This window comes from Brienomyrus brachyistius, chromosome 23 (assembly GCF_023856365.1).
Source record: "Brienomyrus brachyistius isolate T26 chromosome 23, BBRACH_0.4, whole genome shotgun sequence".
Classification (NCBI taxonomy): Eukaryota; Metazoa; Chordata; class Actinopteri; order Osteoglossiformes; family Mormyridae; genus Brienomyrus; species Brienomyrus brachyistius.
Genome location: NC_064555.1, coordinates 19693110 through 19710135, shown reverse-complemented (window position 1 = coordinate 19710135; position 17026 = coordinate 19693110). Strand labels below are relative to the sequence as shown.

Sequence of the window (17026 nt, the reverse complement as noted above, 5' to 3'; positions counted from 1 at the left end):
CTGATCTTCGTAAAATTATTATATTTTCTCCGATTTACATATTATAGCCAGCTGAGATCGGAGCGGTGAGGACATTTTGCGCTGCTCGATCAGCTTGGTTAGAAGAACTGAAGTGGAGATTGAAGGACAGACAACTGCACAGTCAAACGAACTTGGGTGAAGGTGAAGACTGTCACTACAGAACTGAACAATATTGTGTTACGCTGTTACGTGTCTGAGTGATTTAAAACTGAGAACCCCCCCCCCCAACGAATTTGCATTTCTTTATTTTTTGTAAGTGCTTGAAGTTTTGTTTTTGTGTTAAATATACCGATATTGCATAAAAAAAAAATCATATCTCAAACCCTCTTCTCTATCTGTTGGGGCTCTTTGTAAATCTTGGGTTAGACATTTACGATAAAATGGCTTTTTGCTTTAAAAAGCTTGCCGACCTCTGATATGTGCTTAGTTATATGAACAAGTAATACGTAATATTTAGCAGGTCAACGTGCCGATCTGTTGTTGGGCGTGAGTTTTTCTTAAGTGATGAAGGGTTTCTTGACCTTTGGACAATCTTTGTTGCTGTTTATTGTTGGTAATTGATTTCCAATAATAAATGCATACATTTGCAAAAAGCAAGCATGCCTTGCCAACTCTAATATTGATAAGAATATTAGATATTAATATTAATACTTTTTTAAATATGTCAGATTTATGTGAAGTTTGTAATTTGACATCAAAGTATAGACATTGCAAAATGTAGTTTGGAACACTTGCAGAAACATTATAAAAGTACATAGTAAGCAATGGTGGCAGTTTGTTTTGATCTCAGATATCTGGTCACCAAAGTGGCTACATAAAGATGACTAAATGGTGTAGCTGCAACATTCAGTTGGATAAATAAATAAGAAAAACCGAACTCATGTCACCATTTCTGGGCTCCTTTCATTGAATATGTAGCAACTTTCATGTGTCTGCATGAGCCATTCACACCTGGCCACATCCCCCCCCTTTTATGGAGCTGATGGTGATGTATCTGCATCGCATTTCACCGTTGCGTTGTTCATCAAATTACAACGCAAATGCAATTTGAATGAGCAATAATATTTCAGCGAGTTATGAACTGAAATACACGAGAAAGATATGCGACATCGCCGACGATGCCGTCGACCCCAGAGACCTTTTAAATCTGCTAGAGTAAAACAAAACAGCATAGTGTAATTCCACAGCAACGAATTTCAACACTCAGACATCGCAATAAACAGCTATGTTGCGATGTGGAGGCCATACAGTACCTTCAGCTCATTATGGTCGGATTCCAGCTCCTTGGCGTCGACGGGCACCTTCCTGACCTCACGCAGACGGCACTCGTACCTTCTCAGCACCTCTTCGGCTCCGAGCGTGCTGCGGATGACCACCTTTATGGTCTTCAGTCTGCCAAGAGAAGAACAAGAGAAGAGGATGGGGGAGGGGAGAGGGATGTTACCACCTCACGCAATGCCGCGTGTGCTGTCGTTTTTACCATGAAACACTTTATGTCGTTTTTAACATGGGTATTTCTTAGCCTGTGAGGCGAGAGACAAAAACAGGCCAAATTTCCTCATGGAGACCAGGCAGAAACAAAGCCCTGGATGAGACTCACTTCTCCAGGTAAACAGAGGACAGGCTGTAGACATGATCCATCTTCTTTAAGGTGATGTCCAGCTCAGAGCGCAGAACGGGGGCAGAGCTGGGCTGCACAGGGGAAGCCAGAACCGTCTCCGCCTTTGGCACCATCAAGTCCAGACTCTTCTTGATGCCCAGCAGTTCGGCCTGAACTTTCTAAGAAAAAAAAAACACAGAGAACGTTAATGACAGTATAAAAAGACACTTTTACGAGCTGATTCGCCAGAGACGAATCAGCAAAAGACAGCATGTGTTAAGAAACCCCAAAGTCAGATAAAACATGAATCATTTCACAGGTATAATGATCAGCCCAGAACCCGAAGTACCCATGGTTGGACACGGCGCTGGTTCCGGTCGGTGGGTCCTGCCCGCCTGGACAGCGTGGCATGACAAATGGCCTCCAGCAGGTCGAAGTGGAAAAGCAGCGAGAGCACGGCCAGCAGAAGGAGTCCCAGGAGGGACAAGAGGAGGCGCAGCAGGAGATCGAGCAGCACTCCTACCAAATCATCAGTGGGATCCATGGAGGCGCGGCGTAGCAGAGGAAGGTCAGGGAGCTGGGGCACTTTCTGCTTTCCCTCTGCTCCCTCCAGCTCAGGAAAAAGGGCTAAACAACCGAAGCCACCCCACCCAGCTCGCTTTCCTGACTCCCTGTGCCAGTCAGCAGCTCCCACATGCTTGTTGATTGTTCTTTTCACCATTTCCTGTCCTGCTCCTTTGTTCTATGTCTCTGTCAAATTCCTCTGCTCATTCTGGCCCACTCTCTCAAGAGTGAAACAAAAAATTCAGTCATCCAGGCAGGCAGCGTGGCCTTTAAAACCTAATTCTAAATCCTAACTTTTGCTGGTATTTATTATTTCTTATAATTACTAGCATTTTTCAATTCCTCAAACAGCTGGTGAAAATGATAAAACGCCCACAGTCTAGATGTGCCGACGAACGCGGAGTGATGAACATGCACAGGGGCCCTTTTCCTCTATCAGACGAGAAGAGGCGGCTTCCAGGGGACGGTACCTCCTGCTCGGCGGCCTTCTGTGTGCAGTCCTTCAGCGGGTCTTTCTCCATGGTCTGGCGGATGCGGTTGACGGTGCGTGCCTCCCACTCTTCCAGCTTCAGCCGCAGGTCTTTCAGCTGGGTGATGTAGCTCTTGCACGCTGACTCTTCCTGCTCACCTGGACACACAAGAGTGTGTTAAAATCTGTTCCCTGAACAGAAGCCTCAGCGCAAAACTTTCCCAGGTCAGAATATATCCATTTGTCATGCTGATAATAATAATAATACTTCATCCCCGTGGAGAATTTGTCTTTTCATCTTTCCCACTTGGCTCTCCATAAGACAAACGGACACATACAGAAGTGGGAATGAGTTTTGGAGTCAGAGGGTAGAGCAGAGTGCAGCACCCCTGAAGAAACTGAGGGGTGGGGGGTCCTGCTCCCACCCCACCCCTGAGTGCCTGTATCATTATTCCCAGAATCAATCTACATAAAATTAACATGAAATTAGATATTAGTTTCACACCACTCAACCATTTATAGCTATGTCTTTGAGCTCCTGTCTAAAACATTTAATCTAATCTTTCTGGGTTTAGATCACAGTATATCAGGGAAACAGTGCTTTACATTTCGGGGCCAGAAATCACACCGTGACACGCCATGCACTGTCCAGTTCACACCTTTCCTGTTAGTATTCAGCATCAGCAATCATTGCAACGGAATTATTTTAAAAAGACAGTTGATTCATTTACGTTCCAACAAACACGACATCCAAACCTAACTCACCACTATGGCCAACCAGTGACACTGAAAAGTAAATGCGACATTTACATTTTACTGTTTACCAAACTCAGAATATGAAGATCCACTAAACAAAGCCACAACAATGTGTAGGCATGTATTCCATCAGTGCATTGATAGCAAAATGTGTCTGATGATCAGTAAAAATAACATGAGAGTTAAAGGTGCACTTTGGAATGAGACGAAAAGGCAAAGCGAGGCTCCTCCTGTGCGACGTGGCGATGCACACCTCTCTCCACGGAGCACAGCAGCTCATCGTAGTGCTGAGACGCCTTCTTGTAACTGCCCTCCGCATGCAGCCGGTCGTCAGGCCCAAACAGCTGGGAGTGCTGGCTGTCCCGCAGGAAGTCCTGGTAGTGCAGCTCCAAGCTGCGGAAGACCTGCTTATACTCCTCAACCTTCAGCGTCTTAAACTGGACAGCAGGTGGGAGGGAGAGACGGGGAGGCAGTGAGTCCCAAATGAGCCCAGATGGGAGTACAAACAGCTTTAAAAAGAAAGATCTGAATGTCAGAGAGCTGACGTCAGAGACATGTTTGCTGCTTAAGACTTTACCTACTTATTCCGGGCTGCCTCTATTTAAAGATGCTTCACACTAATATTAAAAAAAAACATCTGTGAAAACAATTCTTTTTTCCAAGAACTATTTAAAAATTCTCAGAATCGTTAATGAAATTAAAAAATATACCTCCCCGGTTTATTATGCTGTTATTAAAAGCACTTGTTTTCAGATTAAGTCCTTGGTTTTTGCCTGTATGACGATGGCAGGCATAGAATTGCTAGAAAAACTTGTTACGCTGGTGTAATAGCATGAAAAACTGCTGGACAAATCCATGTATCGCTTACTAGCTTATTAGCATGGATCGTTGCTGAAAAATGCAATGGAAATTGAGGGGTGTGGCTAAGGGTGGCCATGGGTGTGGTTAAGTTGAGCCATGGGTGTGGCTAATGGGAGGCATGGGTGTGGCTAAGGGTGGCCATGGGTGTGGTTAAGTTGGGCTGTGGGTGTAGCTAATTGGAGGCATGGGTGTGGCAAAGGGAGGCCATGGGCGTGGTTAAGTTGGGTCATGGGTGTGGCTAAGCCCGTCCCCCCCAAAAGGTTGACAATGTCGATCATCGCAAACCACTAACCCAGCCAACGCATCCAACATCCAAATGACTGCCCCAGGATGGCATCCTGGTAACACCACATATATTAGCAGGTCTCTCCGTGCTGCATTTTAGAACCGCTTCCAAATGAATTAACGAAGAATTAAATGACTATACCCACTGGGCCCATGAGCCGAAGCTGAATAAGCAGTTTTAGAGATGGATGGCTGTGATTTCTCACCACGATGACATTCCAGGAGTTGATCTGCTGGATGTCCCTCATCAGGTACTGCCAGGACAGAAGAACCTTCATGTCCAGGTGTAACTTCTGCCACAGTGCCATCAGCTTCTGGACGCTGGTGCTAAGCCTGGGGGGAACACAAGCAAGGGGTCAGATTTGTATGGGACGGTCCAGAGGACACCTGCAGGCACCCGGGGCGGCAAGGCTGACCCAGAGACGGAGTCCAAGGCCTCACTGTTCGGTGGAGGGATGAGGAAGCAGACAGAGGGGACGACGGCCTCGTGCCCAGAGCTGTTCTGCACCTTCCACTTCTGGGGCTGCGCGTTGCTCAGAAGTACACACTTGTCACCCCTGTGAACTGTGATCTGGGACGGGGGAGAAACCACAAGGTAAAGCATGTGCGCGCCTTCAGCATCCCATTCCTGTGTCTCATCCCACGGAGCGTGTGACTTCTGGAGGATCACTAAGTTAGCAGTAATGCGCGAACACAAAAAAAAACTGTGATGTCATCAGCAGCACTGGCAATCTCAACACGAGGATATGACCCCCCCCCCCCCCACCCCCCAAAGTTCAGATATGTCTTGCAGCCCATAATTTCATCCCATGGCTAAATATTGATTATGGATCAGTCCACTTCCAAAAGCAGTGACTGCATCTCACCTCCATCTGTTTGAAGTCGCAGCAGGCTTGGAGGGGGAGGTGGTCCTTCAGAGAGCACGCTGGGTTGCGTGGCTTGAGCTGCACAATGGTCTTGGCCCGATTGCTCAGTCCTTCCACCAGAGTTTTGAACTCATTCAGCTGCTCTTTCTCTTCCTGGGGAAGGCAGGAGACAACAGTGAGCCCCAGGCTGGTTGAGTGGCCGCGGAGCGCAGGAGTTAGGCGGCGAGACGACACGCACCGCTGCGTCCTGCAGGAGGTCCTCCAGCCGCGTGACCGTGATGGAGCGCTCGCACGTGTACTTCTTCCTCATGACATCCTGCATCTTCTTCATCCGATTTTCGGCCTCGTGGACGTCAGAGAAGAGCTACATGGAAACATGGGGGAAACTGTAAGCTAAGAGTATTACAAAAGCATTTCTTAAAATAGGAAATATTTTATTCATGTTTTCATATAAACAGCATCGATCATAATTCTAATAATAATAATTCAATCAATCGATTCATCCCTCCATCCCTCCGTTTTCCATACCCCCTTCCCTAGACAGCATATGAAAATAAATATGCAAATATCACGACAAGAATACAATAAAAACATGAGTACATCGTTTGGATACATTGGTGTTTAAATGTAGGCGTAAAACCCAATGCTGAGTGCGGGATAAAAAATATACATTTGGTTCAAGGTACAACATAGAGGAGCTTCCAATGAACCCAGGGGCCCATTTTGGCAGCCCAGGCTCCCAGTCTACCTGAAAGTAGGCGGAGTTCTCTCTCAGGTGGGTCTCGATGCAACAGCACAGCTGCAGGATCCAGCTCCACTGGGTCTGCAGAGCCGCAATAAAAGCCTTGGGGAGGACAGAGGAGCGAGGTGAGGAACACGGCATGAGAGCTACCAGCTTTCAGCCATCCGATGTTCACCTCACTCACCTCCACGGTCTTCCTGCCCGGGTGGGCGTCCTTTAGGAGCTTTTCTCCAGTTGCCTGCACACTGTTGACCTTCCTCTCTCTCAGCTCCAGTTCACGCATTAGACCCTGACCCAGGACAGGGCAATAATACACGAATGCTACAAAGCTCCTCAATGAAGACAGAACCGCAGGAGTCGGCTACCTAAATGATAAGGTCGCCCAAGATCACTGAAACACGTCCCGTGGCATATCTCCCATGTGCCCGTCTGGCTTTCCCCGTACAGTGGGACCCATCTTGAGAAGTCATACCGAGTAGTTGTCTTTCTTGGTGGTCGTGTTGGTGTTGCGCTCACTCCAGTCGTAGTTCACCTCCTCCTCCTCTTTCTCATTTAGCCAGATGAGCTCCTTGGTGGCGGCGCTGACAAAGGCCTGCAGCTGGTCCAGGTTGCGAAGACGGGCCTTGGAGGAGTTCTGACGCGGAAGAACGACACGTCTCACCCCTGCACAAGCAAAAGGGGATCTTCGGAAAAGAGCGCAATTAAAAGCTAGCACTTACCAGCAGTTTGGCATATTGCAGATCCAGTTTGCCAAGGTATTCTCTGTAAGAAGCCTTAGTCACTGAAGACAGCCGACTCTGGAGACAGCAAGAAAACAATTATTCCTCTTAACCCTCTGGGACACACTTTCACTGACTGGGGCATGGTGACACATTTCATTCAATACCATAAACGTAATTCATGGCAAATAAATTATTTCTTCTATATTTGTTTTGGCATTAAACTCATCTTAATCTTAGCGTGCTTTGGAAATATGTCAGATTTATGTTAAGTTTGTAATTTGACATCAAAGTATAAACATTGAAAAATGCAGTTTGGAGCACTTGCAGAAATATTACAAAAGTACATAGTAAGCAATGGTGGCAGTTTGTTTTGCTCCCAGATATCTGATCACCAAAGTTTTGGCTACATGAAGATGAGTAAATGGTGTGGTTGCAGTTGGATAAATAAATAAGAAAAACCTAACTCATGTCACTATTTCTGGGCTCCTTTCATTGAATATGTAGTAACTTTCATGTGTTTGAACCTTTATGGTGTTAATGGGGATGTATCTGGATTGCGGCTTGCGTTGTTCATTAAATTACCAAGTGAATGCGATTTGAATACGCGCTAATTACGGATTTAGTCAGATTACGGATTTAGTCAGCGGTTTTTCCGTGTTTCTACAATAAGATTTCAGAGAGTTATGAACTGAAATACAGGAGAAAGCCGACGATGCTGTTGACCCCAAAGGGTTAAATTACAATGGAGCTCATTCACAACAATTATTGAAGGACTTCAAAACATAAGTTAGGAAAATATTCCTACTATCCAAATGAAGATTGGGTTTAATAAAAATTACTCGTAGATTTAGCAAAAGTGTCACACATACTTGTGTGTCTTGCTGTGAGAGGTGTACCTCGTCAGCATGTGCCCGCTCGATCTTGGAGCGGAAGTCCTCGATGGACTGGTGTAGGCCACGGTGGCTGCCCAGCTGGGACTCCACCGAGGGAAGGTCGGAGCCCCACTCCGCCCCATCCACACGCTGTTGGTTGTCCTCTACCCAGGACATCAGGTCTTGGATGTAGCGAAGAGTCACGTCATCCACTTCCGGCTTTGCCCTCATGTGGTGCTGCTGGAGGGTTGAGGTTATGGGAATCTGAGCGCTGGTCACTCCCGACTTCAGACGCAGGTTGTATTCACTACGCAGGTTCACCAGTCGCTCGTGCAGACGATACACTCTGGTGATAAGCATGTGACACAATAGGTATCATTTAACGCTTTACACATTACATACACTTTGGACACTACATACACGCAAAACTGTAAACATTTGATGTAAATACATTCAGTGTCCAGTTCATTCGGTAGACATTCTTGATGGTGTAAACAGCATACTCCTACAAACCGCCAATCATGTGATTGCAACACAATAGATACAGTACAGAGAGAGGATTAAAAGCTTCAGTTATGGTTTGGTTAAACATTGGAATAGCTAATACGCTAGATCTACGTAATTTTAAATTTGATGTAATTGTTGGTGCCGCATGTGATGAAAAGTTTCTCTGAATTAATTCATTGACCCTCGAAATTGTTATGGTGGAAAAAATTGGTCCAACCTGGATCTATCTAGGTGTACCTAATAAAAAGGGTTCTACTCGGTGCTAGCTAGGTGTACCTAATAAAGTGGGTCCTACCTGGTATTACCTAGGTGTACCTAATAAAGTGGGTCTTACCCGGTACTAGCTAGGTGCACCTAATAAAGAGGGTTCTACTCGGTACTAGCAAGGTGTACCTAATAAAGTGGGTTCTACTCTGTATTACAAGGTGTACCTAATAAAGTGGGTTCTACTCTGTATTACAAGGTGTACCTAATAAAGTGGGTCCTACCTGGTATTAGCTAGGTGCACCTAATAAAGAGGGTTCTACTCGGTACTAGCAAGGTGTACCTAATAAAGTGGGTTCTACTCTGTATTACAAGGTGTACCTAATAAAGAAGGTTCTACTTGGTACTAGCTAGGTGTATCTAATTAAGTGGGTCCTACCTGGTATTAGCTAGGTGTACCTAATAAAGTGGGTTCTACTCTGTATTACAAGGTGTACCTAATATAGAGGGTTCTACTCGGTACTAGCTAGGTGTATCTAATTAAGTGGGTCCTACCTGATATTAGCTAAGTGTACGTGGTACTTATTATATATGTTTCTACTGTATTTGTTTCCAAGATTTCACCTGATGAAGCAGGTCTCACCTCCTGTACATCTGTTCTGCCTGTAGGTGACGCCCATCCTTAAGCAACTGCACGTCATTAAAGAGCAGCCGAATCATCCCCTCTGCCTTCTCCAAGTCCTTCTCCATCTCAGACATGTGCTGAGCCGGCTTCCCTGCATTCAGCTGCCGGACGTCCTGGAGTACAGAACCAAGCGGTTTTAAATGCTGCTCAGACGGTCACATGCTCACACATTTTCTGACACTTATATTAAATAAGTGAGTAAACGAAGGTGTCCGATAGTGTAATACATAATCAGACAATTACCAGAGGAACTTTCTGTCAAAACCATATCAGATAACACCAATCATCTCCCTGTTAACAGCTCCCAGCTGCCTCTTTCTGAGCAGTCGCTCGGGATTTGAACAAGTTAAAACTGGCAGCTCTCCATTTCCAAGGTGACGGATCCTCCCTTCTAACTCACCGCCTGCAGCAGGGTCTCCACCTGGTTCAGCTGCTCCTCACACACCCCGGACTCCATCTGGACCTTGCTGACAACCCGCTGCAGGCGCTCCAGCCTGAACAGATTCCAGGAAACAGAGGCCACAGCTCAGAGCGTGGAAGAAGGCGCTATACTGTACAGAGAACAGGCACTAAGACGTTCATGGCACAGCACAGGGCTGCATAGCTTAATGCACGGATTTAATAAAAATAAAATCATTCAAAATGTGGGAAAAGATCTACAACACTTTTAAACATGGATCATTGGAATTATTCTATGCAATACTGACAGTATCACGGGAATAAAGGTATACATTCTAAGTTTTTGAAGAGTTACTTGAAAACTACATTGTAGTTTAGATACATAATTCCTAAAATGCAATAATAAATTCAACGTAAAATTAAGAAAAAATGCTGAATATATGAAAATGTACAGGATGAAAATATATGAAAATGAAGGATGAAAATCCTTATGTACAGACAGGCATTTACAGGCTAGCAAACATTCTGAGGTCATTAGTTCTCATAAACACGTAAAAACAGCTGAAAACTCACAGACCCCGGCGATGAAGCAGGTACTGTAAACGTAAGCTGTCGTGTGTAAGAGTCATGGCCGACGATAACACGCAACCAAGTCCTTCTGGGTAATGTCAGGCTGTGGAGGGCACCTTCCGGCCCGAGAGGCTAATGAGGGCTGCCTAGACGTCTCTCGAATGAGAGCTGAAAGCCAGGCTCCTCTGCTGCCGGTCTGATTAATAAGTACCAGGCTCATAGTGTCTTGTGACATAATCCAGCCCTGCCAAGCGTCACACCCTGCTTCTTGTGATATGGGAAATCACAGTTTAATGACATGGATAAAACTAAAATAATCACTGCTTGTTTTAGAGCCCACAGTAGCACTGTCAGCAACATTTGCATATTTCCTTCTCTTGACTGTGCTTACAAAGCCCACATTCGTCTGGGTGCTCAACACTGAGCCTGCTGCTGTGACTGCAGAGCGCGGGGCCGAGGGCGTTATCATACGGAGGGAACCCTGTGGACTTTGCATGCAGTGCGGCTGCACATCAGCACTGAGCCTGCTGCTGTGACTGCAGAGCGCGGGGCCGAGGGCGTTATCATACGGAGGGAACCCTGCGGACTTTGCGTGCAGTGCGGCTGCACGTCAGCACTGAGCCTGGTAAGTTTTACAGTGCGTCATAATTGGTAACATTCTCAATTTACGGATGATTCCATTTACTCAAACATGTCCCTTGAAGGACCATGTCTTAGATGTAAAAGTAAGTAAACAAACTGCTAATCACTCTCCTGCTTCTTTGTCAGTAGTGAGGCAGCGCTTTGGCAGACCTGTTCTTTCAGCCTTTGCTGTTGACTCACCTCTCAAACTCTGTCCTGAGAAGTCTCTCTCTCTCCAGGATGGCCACGTGCAGTCGGCCCCACTCCTTCTCTATGTCAATGTGGTGGTACCCAGGGGGGACCTTGACCTGGCCGGCATCCACAGCGCCCTGTACAGAGAGGATAACCGCTGAGCCCTCCTGGCTCGCTTGCTGTCCGACTGGAGCCGATGTCACTCGGGGTCTGTGACTCACCTCGAAGGACTTGTAGATTTGCCGGGAGCGGTTTTTGTCGGCCTCCTTGGCTGGGAGCTCCGTCTCTTTGAACTTTAAGAACTGTCGCCACAGAATCTGCAAAGTTATGGAAGCGATAATGACATGCGGCTGGTTTCCCATTAGATATCATAAGAGGAGCATCTAATTCAAGACACAGGGTTACGTAAATACCTTTCTGTTGTTTTTACTGAAATGACAATGAAGCGGATGGATTATAATGGTGTCATTATAATAAGTCAGTGCCGTAATAAGTCAGTGCCGTAATGACCATGGTGAAATGTGGTTCATGCCTGTGTGACACACAGGGGTCCGTGATGTTTGTCACCTTTCAGAAGAAACCGGCAGCCTGTGCAGTTAAGCCAGTTTGCGGTAACTTGCTTTTATGTCACATAAATATGACTGAATTGTGAATAATTCTATTCAATATCCATATATTGTTTTGTTTTCATCTTCAGTATCATGAAGTAAACACATTATTTCGACCGGATTTCTCTTTTAATGTTGAGCCTAAACGTCACTGGGCGGCATTTGTCTTTCATCCCTACAAAACAGCAAGTTCCTTTTTGTGTACGAATAATTCTCTGTTGTTCCCAAAGGGGAATTCTGGGCTTCTTCAAGATTCCTTTGTCCTGTGCCTTGCCCACATTAGACTTTCAAATGTAATATATATTGAGTATAAATTGAATATGGTGATAAGTTAAAATGCCAGTAAGTATATAGATATTAATGAGAAACCAACACACCAAGAGCAATAGAAATTAATTCTAAAATGATACTGAAAGAGATTCAATCATAGCTCATCAGGTGGCTGTTTTGATGCATGTTAAGATTAGTCATATTCTGGCAACTGGCAGGCCAAGGACTCTGACATTTTCATTAATCCATCAAATGCTCCTACAAACTCACATCGATTTCCTCATAGCTGGAAGGGAACTTCTTCTCCTCAAAGACAACGATGTGGTGACGTATCCATTGGAGCAGGAGGGTCACCAGGTCGTAGTACTCCTGCCAAAGCAGCTCCAGCTCCTGTGGAGGACATTGGGTGTTAAAAGTAAGCATGCGTCCTTTTCATGCCTTGCTCCCAAGTGCCAGGTTCCAAACCTGCACTTAGGAGGGCTTTGCAAAGCTGGCCCTTTTCCTGATATGAAAAGCTAAACATTAGACAAACAAAGCTCACATTGGCTCTGACACCGTCCTGGACATCAGGCACGCGTGGCATGACATCATACAGGGAGGAGACGTAGGTGATGATCGACTTCTCATCGGGATGAGGCACGTCCACGTCTGCAGAAATGAACAGGGGAAATATCCTTCAGCTGCTAGCAATCAGGAACCCGACTGAGATCTATGAATGGGCAACTGCTGAATGCTCCTGGCAAACAAATGTAGAGAGACAAGTAAGGTGGGTTCTTTTAACATGAAGGGCATGAACAATTTTTCAGCTGAAGCTGTGACCTTGGTGGCCTCAGTCCTGAATGGATGGTGTGTGTCTACTCTGGCTGGACATCAAAAGGAGATCAAACCATGATTTGCCAGCACCCTCACCCTCTGGGTCCAGCAGGCGTGTGACCCCCAGTTCTTTCTCGGCCACGCTGAAAGCCTGCTCCAGGTTCTCCGCGTTGGTCTGCTGGTACACCTTGCTCATATCGATGAGCTGGGGTCTAGGGACACAGAGTAACAGGGTGTTGGACAGCGGATACCAGCATGCACACTGAGTATATCATCAAACTTATTCAGCTATTACTTATTCATCATAAGTGACCACATCTACATAATGCCGTCCGTTACTTATAAATCCTATATAAAAGTCTAACAGGGTTATTTTGCAAATTAGAATCCTCCAACTGTCTGTTCCCTCTGCAAGCACGTGGACATCGGCCGCTCATGGCTGGAGGCGGCCTGCAGACGACCGACGTGTCTCCTGGTAGGAATGTGGTAAAGCGCCAATTCCAGAGAGAGGCTGCTGGGAAAAAAATCTTTAAAATGCCCAGAAGGTTCCTGTAGCTCTTAACAAACTCTCAGATGCGGTATAATAACACAGATAAAATGGCACACAGACATAGGTACTGTGAATTGGCCCCATTTCAATTCCAATAAAAAAACGCCCGTTGAAAACACCATAGGGTGTGGCACAAAGAAAAAAAAATAACCAAGCTAAATAATAAAATAAGTAACAGGATGTACAATATTTGTTCCGTTTTGAAAGGGGGAACTCTGGCATTAAACATGAGAGAAGTAAGTTGAGAAGTTTATTCACATTCCGGAACACGTGAGACTGCAGTGCAGGATAACACACCATAGGATAACCAGGGATGGATTAATACATTGTACATAATCCCAGGCAACAGCCCAGGGCCTCGGCAATCATCAGGGCCCTAAGCCGCCTCAGGAGAGACGGAACGCTGGGTTAAATCGGCAAGAGTCCATGCTGATCTCCAGGATCGACTTTACCTTTTCTGGGGCCCAGGGAAAGTTATACATGCCCCCCCAACTAAAAAAACTGATGATCATTTCACTTCCTTCGCAGTTCAGGGGGCCCAGTTAACTGTCCATTCTGCCTTTAGCTGGAGCCAGCCCTGCTGATGTCAGCCTACGGTCCCCCTGATAATCCGCCCCTGAGGATAGCATCTAGAAGTACACTGCCCCCCCCACCCCCATCCTTGCCCCCGCCATGCAGATGCCTATGAAAGCACGTACAGCTCCCTGACGCGCAGGGTGCAGTATTCGCCTGGGCTCCTCTGAACACGGTGCAGGGAGAGGGACCCTTCCCGGCTCCGGGGGATTCCAAACTCCTGTTCCGTGCCGTGGGAGCCCCGGCTGGAGCGGGCCCCGAGGCTGCGTGACTCCCAGCCGGAGTCCAGCGAGGCTTCCGACGGGATGTCGTCGCAGAGCATGACCACGCGGTCGTCCGGCCCGGCCGGGGAGCTGCCACGCCGGCGGCCGCTCTTCAGTTTCCTCTTCAGACTGAGCATCATGGTGCTTGCCGGGGCAGAAGGACAACAAATGGAGAAGCGGAACTTTCTTCTCGTTTCTCCCCTTATCTGTTCATTCTTTGAAAAGATTCAGTTTAGCATGTGCTGATATTTCACCGAAGTCCATAAAGGAGTTCAAGTCTCCAAAGTGATATCCCACATCTTCGGGACTATGTACTCCAAATTCTTTTGAGCAATCCCAGAACCCTAAATCCTTAAAGGTTCTGCAATTCACTATGTCAAATATGTGTCCTTGTTAGTCCTTTGGGTTCTGCACATATTGGTTACGCAACAACAACAAATCGGCTAAACAATCACAAGGGAAACAAAAAAAAAGCATCAATAAATTCAAGCGAGGATGTCTTCATGCTCAAGGAGTGCAGGCTCTGCAGTCTTCTGCTTTTAAAATCTGACAGTCTGTACGTGTTCCTGGCAAGAAGCCTTAAGGCGAGCTAAGGCAGCTGGGCGTTCCTACAGAACTCCTACCCTGGAACCGCCACGCCCCTCCTTTCATTTTCATGTCCTTGGGCCACTTCTCATACTTCCACCTTCAATGTTCCATCACCCTTAATTAGCGCTCATCATTATGCTTTTGAATCTCCAAGTCTTGTTAATCCCTTTTTCAAATAATCTCAGCCGGGCCATTATTGCAGACAGAAAAATAAATGTCATGATAAAAAAAAAAGAGAACAAGTAATATTATTGTTAGGAAACCTTTGGCCTACATGAGACGGCAGACCCCTACTTAAATTAGTGGAAGGTAGCTGTGGCATTAGGCTCCTATCACATGTGCACAGTGATAGATAGGCATGGTGTGGCTCAGGTTAGGATGCTGTGTCTGTGCTCAGAAGAGAGAGAGGTAAGGAGCACACGCTGATACAGCATGTTGCCACACCAACCATGTGGCGAACCACCTCAGGGATGAGAACCTGAGTGCAGCTGTGCGACAAGTGATACCTCAGCACTGTACTAGTTTGACTGGAATGGAACAGTGTGAAGTTTTTTCCGGTGGTTGGAGTGCCAATCCTGTCACCATCCCCCAAAATTCTCTCTGAAAGTTGGAGGACCTGCTTGCAGGATGGGATGTAGGTTAACATTGTACCCAAGACAAAGCAATTGCAGGTTAAGGGTCTCGTCAAGGGCCCAACACAGTAGGATCACTCCTGGCATTCATGGGATTTGAACCAGCACCCTTCAGATTGCCAGCACAGATCACTAGCCTCAGAGCCACCACTCTACAAGTTGGAAGGTCGATGGTTCAAATTGCATAGCTCGTAGAGTAATTTTACTGTTGGGCCCTTAACCCGAACTGCTTCAGGGACTGAACTGAAACCCAAATTACAGTTCTAAAAGAGCTGTCTCATTGGGTGCCATTCAATTAGTGACAGCTTTGCAATAATATAAAATGCCAAACGTCTTTAGTATCCTTTTGGGAGCCAATGACTACAATTGCAATTAATAGCAAAATGGCAAGAACAGAACATGAGTCAGTCAAAAAAAAAAAACCACACTTAATAAAAAGAAGACGTCTGGAAGACGTGCAGATATGTTAAACACTGCTTGTCAATTGACTTGTGTTATGAAACCAATACATTTGCATAATTTTAACAGAATTAAGCAAGCATCCCAAGACCTTCTGTGAGCACAGTATATCACTTTGGATAAAACCATTCGATAAAACGGTAACAGGTTACTTAACAGGGCACAAATAATACAGTATTATATTATTATTCATGAATTAAGTAACCACAATCTGTCACAGATACATACTGATCACATAATGAATGGTGATGCATGTTTTATCTCAAACAGTTGGTATTTTTGTTACTATATCTGTTAATTCTGTAAACCTTGGTGAACTGCTGAAGGAACTACTGAAAGAATTACTAAGGAACCAGCAAAATACTGATGTCATGTTTGTTCATCATTAATGAATTGTGACGGACCCTTTATCTTAAGTAGCAACTACAATATATTCATTGATGACTTTTTCAGAATTTGTACTTCAGTAGTAACCAAGCTATTACTAACTCTTTGCGCCCCATCAAGTAAACTGTTACCAAAAAAAATTGATGCAATAAAATCATGACACTTCACTGGTGGACCTGCAAGTTGAGACACTTACAATATGCACATGTCCACAGTGCAGTGCTGCAGTAATTCTGTATACTTCACTGCAAAATAACCCCTGTGGTTTTACATGCTGCACATGTAACATGGCAACTGACCACCACTTGTAGTCTTTGGTCTAATGACATTCTGCTAGCTTTTAAATCATCTTTGTAACAGACCATGATGGCGTTTATGTTATACCTTCCCCACCAGAGCCCTGGCTTATTGTTAAGAGCATTGTCTGCTTACATATCGACAGAATACTTCTTTCTTTGGATACTAACACCCCAATTCCTAAATAGCTTCAGAAGTGCCCAGAAGCCAAGTCTGCAAGGACTGTCTGTACTCTGATTTTTATCATTTAACTTCTGTAAGAATTTCATTGTAAAGGTAGATGTACCAGTGTCTTATTGACTGGTGAAGTTGGACTAGGATTTTGAAAGTGCACTGCAATACAAGGCAGCTTTTGTCAAATATATAAACAAATGTAACCAATCAGAACCACACATTTATAATGATTATTTTTACAGATGGTCATTATATAATCCTTGTAAAGTTGCCAAATTAGAGGAAAAAATTCTTTTCGCATGAAAGAATTTATGCCTACAAGCTTTGACAGGTATGATGACACAGATATATGGACCTTTCACATTCCGGTAATAAATATAAAGGTTTTTCACCAGCATTTCGTGCAGGCTATTAGGGGAGTGCCTGAAGGTGGGGGGGGGTTCACTCAATCACGATACTATTTATAAAAATAAGCA

At 45.4% G+C, this 17026-nt stretch overlaps 1 protein-coding gene across 25 annotated transcripts in view; it reads right to left on the bottom strand.

Moving 5' to 3' along the window:
- The window catches only part of LOC125719088 (plectin-like), a 130314-nt gene that overhangs the window by 17336 nt on the left and 95952 nt on the right, over positions 1-17026 (bottom strand). For 20 of the 25 annotated variants that reach the window (XM_048993558.1, XM_048993560.1, XM_048993559.1 and 17 more), the window contains 21 exons: positions 12724-12839; positions 12356-12462; positions 12085-12204; positions 11158-11253; positions 10946-11073; positions 9555-9648; positions 9113-9267; positions 7783-8104; positions 6884-6961; positions 6637-6798; positions 6349-6453; positions 6171-6266; positions 5661-5786; positions 5423-5575; positions 4973-5127; positions 4763-4889; positions 3664-3847; positions 3420-3440; positions 2656-2813; positions 1622-1800; positions 1275-1413 (listed from right to left, as the gene is read on the bottom strand). In XM_048993558.1, the coding sequence (XP_048849515.1) occupies positions 1275-1413; positions 1622-1800; positions 2656-2813; positions 3420-3440; positions 3664-3847; positions 4763-4889; positions 4973-5127; positions 5423-5575; positions 5661-5786; positions 6171-6266; positions 6349-6453; positions 6637-6798; positions 6884-6961; positions 7783-8104; positions 9113-9267; positions 9555-9648; positions 10946-11073; positions 11158-11253; positions 12085-12204; positions 12356-12462; positions 12724-12839 (2821 nt within the window). The remainder of the gene's footprint in view (positions 1-1274; positions 1414-1621; positions 1801-2655; positions 2814-3419; positions 3441-3663; positions 3848-4762; positions 4890-4972; positions 5128-5422; positions 5576-5660; positions 5787-6170; positions 6267-6348; positions 6454-6636; positions 6799-6883; positions 6962-7782; positions 8105-9112; positions 9268-9554; positions 9649-10945; positions 11074-11157; positions 11254-12084; positions 12205-12355; positions 12463-12723; positions 12840-17026) is intronic. The other 5 variants (XM_048993561.1, XM_048993556.1, XM_048993557.1 and 2 more) reach the window with 1 other exon arrangement.